The following is a 14,455-nucleotide window of genomic DNA, read 5'->3' on the forward strand; positions in this document are numbered from 1 at the left end:
CAAGCGAGTTACGAAGGTTTGGAGGCTTGTCGTTATCCCGTCGAATGCTCGGTGTCATTTGGGCTCCTTCACTCAGGTGCTCAGATGGTGGGCCATTGCCCCTCAGACCCGGTATGTAGCCACTGTGGTAACTTATACGTCTTACCATATCTAGTTGGTACCATATCTAGTTGGCCAGAAATGCTTTAATTTTCAGAGAGAGCAGCCCTACACCCAGATCCATCATGGAGCGGGCCCGGGCACAGGCAGCGAAGATCACCCATGCAGGTCCACCGGACAAGCCTCTGATAGCTCGGGGCATTTGAGGCTTTACATCTGCTCTTGTAGCGCCATGAACGATGTTCTTCATCTGGAAGCCCCCACTCCCGAGCTTTCTTAAGGTCAATTTTGACGGATGCATGCTAGGCGGTAGCAGAAGAGGTTGTGCAGGTTTGTCATCAGAGGCCTGTACTCCAGAATGATTGTTGCTGATGGGTGTCAGATCTTCGACATCTCCATGCCAGGGGCGGAGCTGAGGACAACTTGGGCTAGTTTGTGTCAAGCCCGGTATGTTCTGCGGGCCAGCATAGTCTTGCTCGAGGGTAACTCGGCGACAGTGATAGGCTGGATCAGGGGGCACCGGCAGCGTGGTTAGGTGCCACCCCTTACTCCAAAATATTCGGACCGTGATTGGTGGAGATGCCGTTTTTCAAGCTAAGTAGTTTATAAAGAGGCCAATGCAGCTGCAGATTGGGTAGCCTCTGTTAGATGTATGCCCTAGAAGCCAATCTGGCTGACACAATTTATTCTGGAACATAATTTTGTACTTGACTTTATTATTGAATAATAAATGGGCATATGTTTCATTCATATTGTGTGTCTATGAATCGTCCAAGAAATTAATAAGATGATGCATATTCTCAAGAGTTGAGAATTTGAGCCATATGTCATTGGTGATTAATTTCTAAATGCTCTTGATTGATGGATCATCACGGGGATGGTGATTGATCCGATGAGATTAGTGCACAGATCGTTTTTTCTTTTGTATAAACGAGTCTCAAGTCCACAGTGTAGGAACACTAAAATGATAGTGAAGGTGCTTGTTAGAGAATAAGGGTACTGAACGTGACCAAAACAAGAAGTCACTTGGATGTCTATCCACTAGTCAGTGACTTACTTGATGTTGTAGTAGTATGACTAGTTCTTTGACCTGCGATGCTTCGACTATTCATAGTGAGATTGTTGTAGTTTGACTGTACATATATATAGTCTCCATCCATATGGATCCTTGTGGTGCAGATTGGCTGCAGTAGGTTCACTGTAGGAGTAGGGTATGTACCTACATGGAATCCATCGACCTTGGTAGATAAGAAGTGATCTTATGTGATTTATAAGACTGAGTTCGTAAGACCTTGGCCAGGGCAGTATGTGAAGTGAAAAAGGAGTTTTCCACTCTCGAACTAAAGTCGAATAAATCTTGACATATGACAGACGAAGGAGTTTGCGAGTTATCCATAACCTCCATCTTGTAAGGATCCACGATAGAAGGACTGTATCATACGATAACTGCACTTAGAGGTTCATTCATTCCATTCTACTGGATAGCCACTACATGCTGCTAGGTATCACTAGTGGATGGTGAGACTCACAGAAATTATCTTGATGGTCGATGATTGCTGGTGAGATGAGTTAGAATTGTTCCAACCCATTGAAAAGAGTTTTCAATGATATTGTGATAGAGATGACAATATATCTCACAACCAAACAGAATAGAACCTATGGGGTCACACACATTAGAGGTATTGACCGATCTGATGGTTGAATTATGATTTGGAATCACAATAGTTCATGAATATCAATTTGATCGATAATTGGTTTAACCCACTAAGAGTTAGTGAATTGAAGAAGGAATAATTGCAATTTGATTGCAATTTGATTGAATCAATTGAACTTAATTAATTGGGCTTGATCTTATTAGATAAGGTTCAAAAGTCCTACTTGGAGTAGGACTTCTAGAGTCCTAATTAGATTAGGATTGCAAATTATTAGGTCCTACTTAGAGTAGGATTCCTAAAGTCCTAATTGGATTAGGACAAAAATTATATGAGTCCTAGTTTGATTAGAACTCCTAGAGTCCTAATTAATTTTGATCTAATAAATAAAGATGACTTCTAATTAGATTAGGATTGAAGAGTTCAATTGAGTCATGATTTAATTGGGTACTAATTAGATTAGGACTCTTATGGATAAGTCTTGGAGGCCACCTAATCCTCTTTAGAAGAGGATTAGACACCCAAAGAAATCAGCCCACACCCCAACTCAATTGAATGACTTGGGACGTGCGTGAGCAAAAGAAAAGGAGGGGCATAGGCCCCTCCTAATCAAGATAAGGGCTGATGGCGTGGCTCCTCCTAATTTCTAGGAGGAGTCCACGCCTAGGGCTTGGATTTAAAAGGAAAAGAAAAAAGGGGCCGGCCCCCCTTGGTTCTTTTCTTTGGTTATTGGCGGCATCCTCTCCTCTCCATCCTTCTTCCACTGCTTGAAAGAAAAAGGCAGCAAAAGGGGTGGTCCTTCTTCCTCCCTTTCTAGTCCTTCTTCCTCTTGAGATCAATCAAAGAGTTGATTGTTCAAGAAAGGATTTCAGCCATCAAAGCTCTCTACAAGGAAGCTAGCATCCCGAGGAGATTCAAAAGCTTTGATTAGTCCTCTACCTCGTATGGATACCCGTAGAGGTCCGACGTATGTGCAGCTTCAAGCGAGCCTTTCAACATTACTACGATCATCAGATGGTGGTGAACATCTACCCGCACAAGGTGAATATATGATCTTTCTTATCTAAAGTAATTAATCCTAATCTATCTACGAACGGTTTTAAAATATATTCATGCGATGAACGAATCCGTGCATGCTTCTTCCGCTGCGGATTTAATTTTCTGCAGCATGCATGGTTTTCCAACAGCCTTGTATGTGGCTGACCACTCCGGAGGGCCTATGGGTTGGTGAGGGAGAGTTGCCTGAGTACTGGAATCGTATTAAAAGTATATGAGTCATCCATTCTAACAAAAAAAAAAAACAAAATAACAAGTACAATATAATAATTTGGAGTTCTGCAGCAGATACACCTCATTCAGATGAAGGCAGGCGAGCACCTAGTTGGAGTTTTGCAGCAGCTATTAAATAGCGCATGTCATCGGGAATGCATGAAATAACGTAATCCACACGCAAGCCTAGATATTCTATGACGCCTTTTCGATCACTTCCAAGATCCATCGAACAGAACCGGATCCATCGAACAGAACCGCCTCAGAAAATCGAGGGAAAAATCGGTGCAGCGGAGCCAGTGAAAAAAAAAAAAACGAACCCGGGTGTAGATAAACCGATGAAGATCGCCGGCCACTGTTCCGTCTTTCGTTCGCCTTTCTTCTCTCCTGTCCCATCCAAAGCCCGAACACATCACCACCATCTCAAGAACGAAGACGAGCGAAGTGTTTGACGAGCTGGGCGGCCGAGAACCTAAGGGCTGGGCTCTGAGGGGTTCGATGGATCCGACGACCTAAGCCGAAGGAGGAGAATGGAAACCTAATGGAGGTGGAGAAAGCGTACCTGGAGGAGCTGCAGAACTCGTAGGGCCTGCCGCTGGCGGAGAAGACGGAAATGCCGACCTCGGCGTCGCAGAGAACGGCGAGCTCGTGAGCTTTCTTGAAGAGGCCGCTCCGCCGCTTGGAAAAGCTCACCTGGCGGCTGGCCTTGTCCTCGATTCGCCGAAGCTGGACCTTTCCCCTTCTCATCGCCGCCGCCGGAGACGCCGGAACCCTAACCTTAAGCCGCTAGGGTGGGCTCGGGGTCTTGAGGGCCGAAGAAGGAGAACGGAGAGAGGGAGGCCCCGTGGAGGATTCCAGTCTTCATTCGCCAGTGGCACCTCGCTCCCCGCTCGGGACGCGACACGTAGGCGTGGTGGGGATGGGGCGGTTCGGTATTCCGCGGCAAAGGGATGGCGTCGCCCTCTCGTTACCGATCGATGTACTGTGCCTCCAGAGCGGCCCACTAAGTTGCGCCGCGGGATGTGGGAGCGACTCGTGTCCTGGCTTGGTGGGGTGAGGTGGGGCCCGCAAAATCGTAGGTTGACGCGTGGCAAGTGAATATTTCTTGTTAAGATATCTGCATTGCGATTAGATATTTTGCTCCTTTTTCGTCTCTTCTAACAAAGGTTCCATATTTATAGCATATAAGTTCAGGGCTCATTTGGCATTTATCTTTTATTTTTTAAAATAAAATTGAGATATTTTTTTAAAAATTAGAAACTGATGTCTTTTATTATCATGACCAGCACCACTTCTATTGCCACCATCGCCAGCTTCACCACACAACTATTATTATTGGCACTCTCACACCTCTATCATACCATCACCACCACAACCTCTACCACTATTTCTGCCGTATTATCATCACCATCATTGCTCTCATCACAAACAATATTGCTTCTATCATCACTATCGTCATCGTCACCATTCTTGTATTGCTACTATATTGCTAGTGTCTTTGTTGCCACTATTTCCGCTGCTACTATTATTGCCTTCATTATCTCTACCCTTACTACTACCACCTTGGTCATCGTCATCATATTTATACTTTTAAAATTACAATAAACATATTTATATTTTAAAATTTAAAGGTAAAATAAATTTTTGTTTTTATTTTTGAAAATAAAAGATGAGAAGTTATGATAAAGAGCATCACATTTTATTATTAGATTTTGTATATAGTTATATTATATTACATATTATTGGCCTTCTTTTCCGTCGGAACAAGATGAGAAGGAGGGTGTACGTGCCTCTGGTTGAGTCATGCAGGTAGGGTTGGAAGTAGGCCCGATCGGGCCAACTTTATGTCGGGCTATGGACTAGGCCCGAGAAAGTTTGGATTAGGTTTTGGCTTAACTATAGACCCATAGATATTTCAGGCTGAGCTCGAGTAGATCCTTGGCCTAATTTGGGTGCAGTCGAAGCCTAGGCTTAGACCAAGCCCGAAAGCTAAGCTTGAAGTCAGGCCTAGAGCTAGCTTAAAATCTAGTCTAAATAAGGTCCAATTTCTGTCCCTTATTTGTCCCTTATCTGGGCTTCACTGAACCACGACTAGGTCTGATTCAGCAAACGCTATTAATCCCATATCTTGCGGTTTATGGGATGAGCTTATGCAAAAAAGCTCCTATTTTCCCTTTAAGACTTGATTCTATCTTCTCCTTTTCTTGAAGAAGAAACATAAGGCCCTGTTTGGCAAAGCTTTTGGTGGCCCAGAAAATATTTTCCAACCCTCTAAAAGCACTTTTAACTGGTATAGTAGTATTTGGTAAAAGAATCTGAAAGTTGATTTGGCTTTTTTAAAAGGCTGAAAAGTTATATTTGGAAAAGCTTCGTTTTAGAGCTTTTTTCCAAAAAGCTTTCTAATAGATGTTAGAAAGTTGTTTTGGCTTTAAGTAATTTTCATTGTGACCAAAATATCCATAAACACATACCATAAAAATATTATACTATCTAATAATATATTAATATGTAAAATTAGTAATCATAACTCTTTATATTAGAATATTATTATAATTATTAACTAATATTATTTATGTTATCATATCATATCTTATTATATTACATTATATTACACTATAATACATTATTCTATTATATTATATCATATCTTATCTTATTATATTTTAATACTATATAATACTATATTATTGTTGGGATCTAATATATGTCGCAGAAAATTTCAAAAAAATTTCAGATCGCAGCGAAAAGGCATGCAAAATTCCATTCATCGCATGAACGTATTTTTAAAAACTTCGTTTGTAGATAGATTGGAATTAATTCTTTTAAACCATTTATAAATCATTAAGAAGATCAGATCTTTATCTTATGCGGGTAGATGGTCTCCACAAATCTGATATTCGTGGATTTGTTGAAGGTTTGATTGAAGCTGCACACGCGTCCGGCCTCTACGGGTATCCACACGAAGTAGTGAACCGATCGAAGCTTTCGTATCTCCCTGGGGTGCTAGCTCCCTTGCAGAGATGGCTATTGATGACTGAAATCCTTTCCTTTGAATCAACTCTTGATTGCCTTGAGAGGAGGAAGAAGAAGGAAGGTTCAATGGAAGAAGAACAAAAGCCCTTCACAGCCTTTTTATTTTCTTCGCGTTGGAACCAAGGAAGGGGATCAAGGAGGCCACGCCAAGGCTTCTTTTCTTCCCTTCTATCTTGCGGCCGAAAGGAGGAATGGGAGGAGGAGAGGTGCTGCCGAATTCTCTAGAGAAAACATGAAGAGGAGGGGCCGAAATTCCTCCTCTTTTTTAATCTCCTAAGGGATAAGGATGAGCTCCTAATTTTTAGGAGCTCATCTTTATCCCCTTACTTGGCTAGCTAGGAGGGGCGTACGCCCCTCCTCTTTTCTCCACGCACGGCACCAAGGGAGGGGCGTACGCCCCTCCTTCTTATCCCATTTCAATCAACCACTTAATCATATTAAGTGGTGATTGGGTTGGGTCCAATGCTAGGGGTTCGATTCTATTCCAAATAGAATTAGGTGCACCCATTTCCTTTCATTTCAAATTCTAATCTAATTAGGATTTAATTGAACTATGACTCTATTGAACTCTTCAATCCTAATCCAATTAGGAGTCATTGGATTAATTAGATTAAAATTAATTAGGACTTAAGAACTCCTAATCTAATTAGGACTTCTCAAATTTCAGCCCTAAACCAATTAGGACTTTAGAAATCCTACTCCAAGTAGGACTCTAATTTAATTTGAAATCCTAATTGTTGCCCAGATAGACAACCCAAGAGGGGGGGTGAATTGGGTTTTAAAATAATTTTGCAATTAAAACATTGTGGATGACTAATTAATGCTTTACCAAGATGGTTAATTAATTGCTATGTGCTGTGAATGAAATGAGAGTAAAAGAAAGAGACAAACAATCACAAACACAAGGCTTTTATAGTGGTTCGGAGCTAACCCTTGCTCCTACGTCCACTCCTCAAGTCTCACTTGGGAATTCACTATAACCCCTTGGATTACAGCCGGTTGTTTTACAAGCTCACAACCAAACTTGTTGTTTTACGAGCTCACAACGAACTCGGTCGGTTTTTCCTGGCTCACCGACTAGAACCACCCCGATTGTTTTTCCGGGATCACAATCGAACCCTTACACGTTGGTTTTACACTCGGCTCACCAACCAACCTCTACACCCTTGATTCAATCCCCCGATTGAACCAAGCAAAGACAATATGAAAAGAATAAGAAACAAACAGAAAAACTGAGCTTCTTAAAAAGCAGATTTGCTACAATATAAACTAGAGAGAAGTTAAGAGCCCTCAAACACTTTTGAGTTGGAGTAGAGTAGGGCTTCTTGAACTTTGAGTCTCCTCTGGAATGTCTGGTCGACTTGAATGCAGGAGGAGGCTTCTTTAAAATGCTGGGAAGAGGAAGTTGGATGGAGTTAATGGCGCTCTTCCTTCTTTTCGTTGAAGACAAGTATGCAGAGAATGAATGCTTGATTTCTTTGAATGGAATGGTGCTTCTGTGCCTTGCTACAGTCCTCTGTGGATATTTAAGCCATCCTCCATGTAAACTAGCCGTTAGACACCTTTTTCTGCCCATTCTGCACACTCTGCACAACCTGACAATATGTCCGTTGGGGGTCGGAGTCGACTCGCGCGATCAGGAGTCGACTCGGCTGTAGCGGGAGTCGACTCATGCTTTTCTGGAGTCGACTCGGCAACTGTTCCGGATTTGAATTAAAGTGGTCTCTTCGACTGGGAGTCGACTCGACTTGACCCGGAGTCGACTCGCCAACTTCTGGAGCTGACTTGGCATTTTCGGAGTCGGCTCATCCCATGAAGTCCACGGAGCCAATTTTCAACCTGGCCCACTCGAGTCGACTCGACAATCCTGGGAGTCGACCGGCGCTCAGAGCCCGAACTCCCGATCTTCTGTCTTTTGGCTCGTCCAGTCTTGGAGTCGACTCGGACTGTTCTAGAGTCGACTCGGCTCTCAGTTTCCGAAACATGGCCTTCTGCCTTTTTGGTGTAGCGCTGCCTTGGGGTCGACTCGAGCTGTCTGGGAGTCGACTCGGCTCTCAGAGACAATAATTCGGTCTTCTGTCTTTTTGGGGTCGCGCTGTCTCGGAGTCGACTCGCGCATTGCGGGAGTCGACTCGCGCATTGCGGGAGTCGACTCGCGCATTGCGGGAGTCGACTCGAATCTCAGAGTCCGAAAACTGCTCTCTGACTTTTGCCTTGTGAACCACTGAGAGTCGACTCTCGCTTTCTTTGGAGTCGACCTACCAACCATCGGAGTCGACTCGCGTTCCACAGGAGTCGACTCGAATCTCAGGGTCGAAATTCGCTCTCTGACTTTTCTGTCTGTAACTCCTTGGAGTCGACTCATACTACTCCGGAGTCGACTCGGTAAACATTGGAGTCGACTCGCGCACTTCAGGAGTCGACTCGCTGACAGGTTTTGAGTTGATGCTTTCTGCTCGTCTGTCTATTCTCAGTCGGAGTCGACTCGTAATGATCCGGAGTCGACTCGAGCCCGTGCCAGTGATTCTGATACGCTTGGAGTCGACTCGTAATACTCTGGAGTCGACTCGAGTCTCAGACTTTGGTTCAAACTGACTTCTTAATTTATCCAAAATATTATGAACCAAGTCTAGAAACACTTTAGACAAGATTTTCACTGAAACACTCAATTGAATTCATTAGTAAACAAGAGATATACTCAGATGCTTTGAGCTCATCAAAATCAAATAGGGTTATGATCAATCACTCCACAATCTCCCCCTTTTTGATGATGACAAAACATTGAGTATATGTAAAGTGAATTGCTCAATAAACAAGGAAATAAAATCCATAAATGAATTCAAGTGTCTGGTTATTTAATTTATCCAAGCTTGAAAGGTGTGAAACAATAAATTTTGGAATTAAAGCTCCCCCTTTCATTTGGAATTATATAAGCCTTCATATCATGCAATCAATTGTTTGGCTTATATATATTTAATGATTTAGCTTTCTTAAAAATTCAGATTCTCCCCCTCAACATATGCATTCAACTTTGTTTTGATTCTCTGAATTTCCTTTTAATGCATTGCAGTTTTTGAACTGAAATTTTTGGTTTTTAGAAGGAAAATCTGTCAATTTGTTCTTGAGTAGGATTCAGCTAATCTCCGAATATTCCTTGAATAGATTCTGGAGATTACTCCATTAGGAGCCCCAACAGAGAGATAATGAGCCTCGAGGTACCAAATCCACTAAGAACAAATTATGTTTTAATTTTTGATTCTCATTTTGAGTTCTTTTATGTTGATTCCATTTACATATCTACTAAATATTTCTCCCCCTTTTTGTCATCATATCAAAAAGGAGGTAAGCAGAACAAACAATCACTTAGAGATCAAATTGCACACAATTGAAGAGAATATGTCTACTCATTGTATTGATGTGTATGTAAATACATTTTAGAATACAATAAGTAAAGCAAAAAAGTACATGTCAAAATAACACAAAATGATCTAAGGCTTCCTCGAGGAGGATGCGGGTCCCCGGGGCATGCGCTCTGCAAGTAGTGTGACTGCATTGGTGACGTGCTCGAGCTGTCGGATAATGGCCGAGGTGGCCCTGCTATGTGTCGTATCGAGCTCGGTCACCGACTTCTGAAGTGTGTCCAGCTTATCGATGAGCACATTCGCCAAGCGCTCGGCCCCTTGGGTAGTGGTGCCCATATCCTGTCGGACGTTATCGCGCATCTTCCGAGTGGTGCTCGAGACTTCGCTCATGCTATGGAACTGGGCTTGGACCAGGAACCGTACATTGTCGATCTCTTCCCGCACATGGGCCGTCATCTCAGTCACGGCTGTCAAGGAAGGGACCAACGCTGAAGATGGTGCAGGAGAGGGAGCAGGCACTGAACCCCGGAGCTCCCGAAGTAGATCATCCCGCAGGTCTCTAACTATCTCCTGGCGCAACTCCCGGAGCTACTCAGGAGCGATTCGGACCTCCATGGGCTGAGGAGCTGAGGAGGAGGGTCCGGCTGAGGTGGTAGGAGCAGAAGTGGAGGGAAAGTCAGGATAATCTGAGTCTGGCTCAGGACTAGGAGAATGTCTGGTGGTATGTGTGGAGGTGGAAGACTTCCTAACCTTGGTCCCCTCTACCTTCCGAAACCCCATCCTGTGTAGGGTCCCCGGACGCATGCGATCTGTCCATCGCAATGCGCGAGAGGGTTCCCCCTCAGGAATAGGGATCTCGGCCTTCCTAAAGATAAGGGTGAACATCATGCCATAGGGAAGGGTGAGCCTAGGTCTATCTAGTGGCTCACATAGGTATCTATATATCATCTTGGAAAAGTTTATGGGGGTATCCTGAAGAATGTAGTACATGAGGGCTAGGTCCCTCTCAGACACAAAATCGAACCGTCCGGTCTTTGGGAACAAAGACCGAGAAATGATGCTCAAGAGGAGCCGCATCTCAACTGAAAGTGAGCTGGCGGACACCTCATCTAAAGGGGACTGGGGTGGATGCCCTAGAATGGCCGTAAGGGCCTCAGTCCTATCTTTGGGGTGTGTGGGAGCCACCCCTAACTGTGGAAGGTGGAGGATTTGGGCTACGAAATCCTCGGAAATAAATAATGGGACACCGGCTACGGTTCTCTCTATTCCCCCATTCCCCCTATGGACAGTACCATAGAACTCTCTAATTAGGCCAGGGTATGTGGGGAGGTCTAGGGAACAAAAGTACTCTAAACCCTGGGCCCTAAGTCTATCTCCTATAGTGAAGCCCTTCCGGGAGAGATAGTCGAAATCGACGTATCTCCCAGTGGAGACCGCCTTCCCGGCACACGGCCTCGAGGGAACGGCCCTCGGCGGGGAACGAGCCAGAGGTTGTGGCCTCACGGGGTCGTTCCGAGCCTTGGAACGCCGCTCGGCACCGGTCGCGGAATGGGGCCTCTTCCGGCTTGGGACAGTGGCTTTGCGAGGCATGGTTGACCTAGAATGGTATGAAATCCTAATGGACGATGAAGGATCAACGGGAAAAGGACCTAGGGGCGGCCGGAGACGTTCTAGGAGTCGGCTCTAGGGTTTTGAACAGTGGCGGCGGTGAAAATAAGTGTTTTCTAAACGATGGAGTTAGGGTTAAAAAGTCGGATCCCGACTGCGAGTCGACTCCACTGAGTCGCGAGTCGACTCGACCTCGAGTCGACTCCAAAATATGCGCGAGTCGACTCTCCTTAGGCGCCTGTTGACCTCGAGTCGACTCCTTACTGTATGCGAGTCGACTCCCCCTCTGCTGCCATTGTTTTCGAGTCGACTCCCGTAAATGTGCGAGTCGACTCCCCCTTACGAGCCGACTCTGAAACTTACTCGAGTCGTCTCGAACTCTGGCACGCACCTAAAAATCATGCTATGTTCGTGCCGAATGAGGGAAAATCACTAAGTTATGATCTGATTTGATGATCATTGTAAAGAAACTCTAAATTAACCACAATCTAATCATCAAAATCAATGAACTAGTGGAAAACACCACTAGCATGGATCAATCACTCCTAATCCCCTCCTAAGCACACTAAATCTCTCTTCACTTAGGGGTTTTGTAAAAATGTCAGCTAATTGATCATCAGTACAAACAAATTGTAGTGTCACATCATCATTCAGTACATGATCTCTTATGAAGTGATGTCTTATCTCAATATGTTTAGTTCTTGAATGCTGAATTAGATTTTTAGTTAGATTAATGGCACTTGTATTATCACAATTAATGGGTATTTTATCTTGTTTAATGCCATAATCTTCTAATTGTTGTTTGATCCATAAGATTTGAGCACAACAACTCCCGGCTGCAACATATTCAGCTTCAGCAGTAGATAATGCAACCGAGTTTTGTTTCTTGCTAAACCATGAGATTAAGTTTTCTCCTAGAAATTGACAAGACCCGCTGGTACTTTTTCTATCAAGTTTACATCCAGCAAAGTCTGAATCTGTGTATCTTATTAATTTTAGGCTAGATTCTTTAGAATACCATAAACCTATATTCTTAGTTCCTATTAGGTATTTAAAGATTCTCTTAACTGCAATTAGATGTGATTCCTTAGGATTAGACTGATATCTAGCACACATACAAACACTAAACATGATATCAGATCTACTTGCAGTAAGATACAATAAAGATCCTATCATACCTCTATATAGTTTCTGATCTACAGATTTACCTGATTCATCTTGGTCTAATTTGCATGATGAGCTCATGGGGGTGCTGATTGACTTGTTCCCCTCCATATCAAACTTTTTAAGCATCTCCTTGATATATTTGGCTTGATTGATGAAGATGCCTCCTTCAGACTGTTTGATTTGAAGTCCGAGGAAGTAGTTCAGCTCTCCCATCATGCTCATCTCAAATTCACTCTGCATCAAATCAGCAAATTCTTCGCAGAGGCGATTGTTAGTAGCACCGAAAATAATATCATCAACGTAAATCTGCACTAATAACATATCTTTGTTTTGCTTTTTCAGAAATAGTGTTGTATCTACATTACCCCTAGAGAACTCATGTTCTAATAGGAATTTGCTAAGCCTCTCATACCATGCTCTAGGTGCTTGTTTCAAACCATAAAGTGCTTTGTTCAATTTATATACATGATTAGGGTATTGATGATTTTCAAAATCAGGAGGTTGTTCTACATATACCTCCTCATTAATATACCCATTTAAAAATGTACTTTTTACATCCATTTGAAATAGTTTGAAGTCCTTAGAGCATGCATATGCTAATAATAATCTAATAGCCTCAAGTCTAGCTACAGGAGCAAAGGTTTCATCAAAATCTATACCTTCTTCTTGATTATAGCCCTTTGCTACTAGTCTAGCCTTATTCCTTATGACAATTCCATTTTCATCAAGTTTATTTTTATAAATCCATTTGGTACCTATAATTGGATATTCAGAAGGTCTTTCAACTAGATTCCATACTTTGTTTCTAGTAAATTGGTTTAATTCTTCTTGCATTGCATTTATCCAATTTACATCTTTTTCAGCTTCTTCTATGCGTTTAGGCTCAAAATGTGAAACGAAAGCTAGATGATTGTTTAAGTTCCTAAGGGATGCTCTAGTCCTAATAGGTTGAGACGGATCATCTAGAATTAATTCCTTAGGATGCCCGTGAGCATACCTCCAAGCTTTAGTTAGCCCATGATCTACTATAGTCTCTTGGCTTGATGATGCATCTTCAATTAATTTTTGACTGTTATCTTGTAATGTCATCTCGTCAATCTTTTCTTCAAGAATTTCCGTATCATCATCAAAATTAACTCTCTTACTAGAAGAGATATCACTAGAATCATCGAAGACAACATGTATGGATTCTTCTATAACTAGGGTTCTTTTATTAAAGACTCTATATGCTTTACTAGTTGTAGAGTACTCTAAGAATATGCCCTCATCAGATTTAGAATCAAATTTTTCTAGATTATCTTTCCCATTATTATGAACAAAACACCTACATCCAAAGATACGAAAATAGTTTACCTTTGGTTTTCTATTTTTCCAAAGTTCATAAGGTGTTTTCTTTATAATAGGTCTCAATAAAACTCTATTTAATATATGACAAGAAGTATTAATGGCTTCTCCCCAAAAGTACTTAGGGAGGTTACTTTCACATAACATAGTTCTAGCCATTTTCTCTAGAGTTCTGTTTTTCCTCTCCACAACTCCATTTTGTTGTGGTGTCCTAGGTGCAGAAAAATTGTGTGTTATCCCCTTTTTACTACAAAACTCATCAAATAAATGATTTTCGAATTCGGTACCATGGTCACTTCTAATAGCTATTAGTATCTCTAGCATTGGTTACTTCTTTATGAAATTTCTTGAAAACTGAAAAAGCTTGATCCTTATGAGCTAAGAACATGACCCAAGTGTATCTAGAATAATCATCTACAATAACTAGACCATATTTATTTCCACCTAGGCTTGTGGTTCTAGTTGGTCCGAATAGGTCCATGTGTAGTAGTTCTAGAGGTCTAGAGGTTGAGACACAATTTATAGATTTAAAGGAGTTCTTTGATTGTTTGCCAAATTGACATGCTTCACATATTTTATTCTTTTCAAACTTTAATTTTGGCAAACCTATCACCGAATCTCTTTTAACTAGTTTAGATATTGTGTCCATGCTTGCATGACCTAACTTACGGTGCCATAACCAACTAGCATCATTGTCCTTAGTTTCATTAACTAAGCATGGGTTGTGTTTGGCAAGATCCTCAAGGTCTACAACATACACATTTTCACGTCTTATTCCTTTAAAAACTAAACTATTGTCATTTGGGTTTGTTACGATGCATAGTGATGGTTTAAACATAACATCATAACCTTTATCACATAATTGACTAATGCTTAATAAATTATGCTTAAGACCGTCAACATATCTAACATTATCAATAA

At 42.2% G+C, this 14,455-nt stretch overlaps 1 protein-coding gene across 6 annotated transcripts in view; it reads right to left on the minus strand.

Annotated features, from left to right (window-relative positions):
• Window positions 1-3,936, minus strand: part of LOC103719124 (MADS-box protein EJ2-like) — a 47,475-nt gene extending 43,539 nt beyond the window's left edge. For 2 of the 6 annotated variants that reach the window (XM_026809264.4, XM_008808204.5), the window contains exon 1: window positions 3,583-3,927. In XM_026809264.4, the coding sequence (XP_026665065.1) occupies window positions 3,583-3,767 (185 nt within the window). In that variant the 5' untranslated portion in view covers window positions 3,768-3,927. Of the gene's footprint in view, window positions 1-3,340; window positions 3,408-3,582 lie in introns of all 6 variants that reach the window. The other 4 variants (XM_088708623.2, XM_008808205.5, XM_008808208.6 and 1 more) reach the window with 4 other exon arrangements.
• Between the last annotated feature and the right edge of the window lie 10,519 nt (window positions 3,937-14,455).

Source organism: Phoenix dactylifera, chromosome 12, assembly GCF_051530095.1.
Source record: "Phoenix dactylifera cultivar Ajwa chromosome 12, Ajwa_hap1_PhDact_Kaust_v1.1, whole genome shotgun sequence".
Classification (NCBI taxonomy): domain Eukaryota; kingdom Viridiplantae; phylum Streptophyta; class Magnoliopsida; order Arecales; family Arecaceae; genus Phoenix; species Phoenix dactylifera.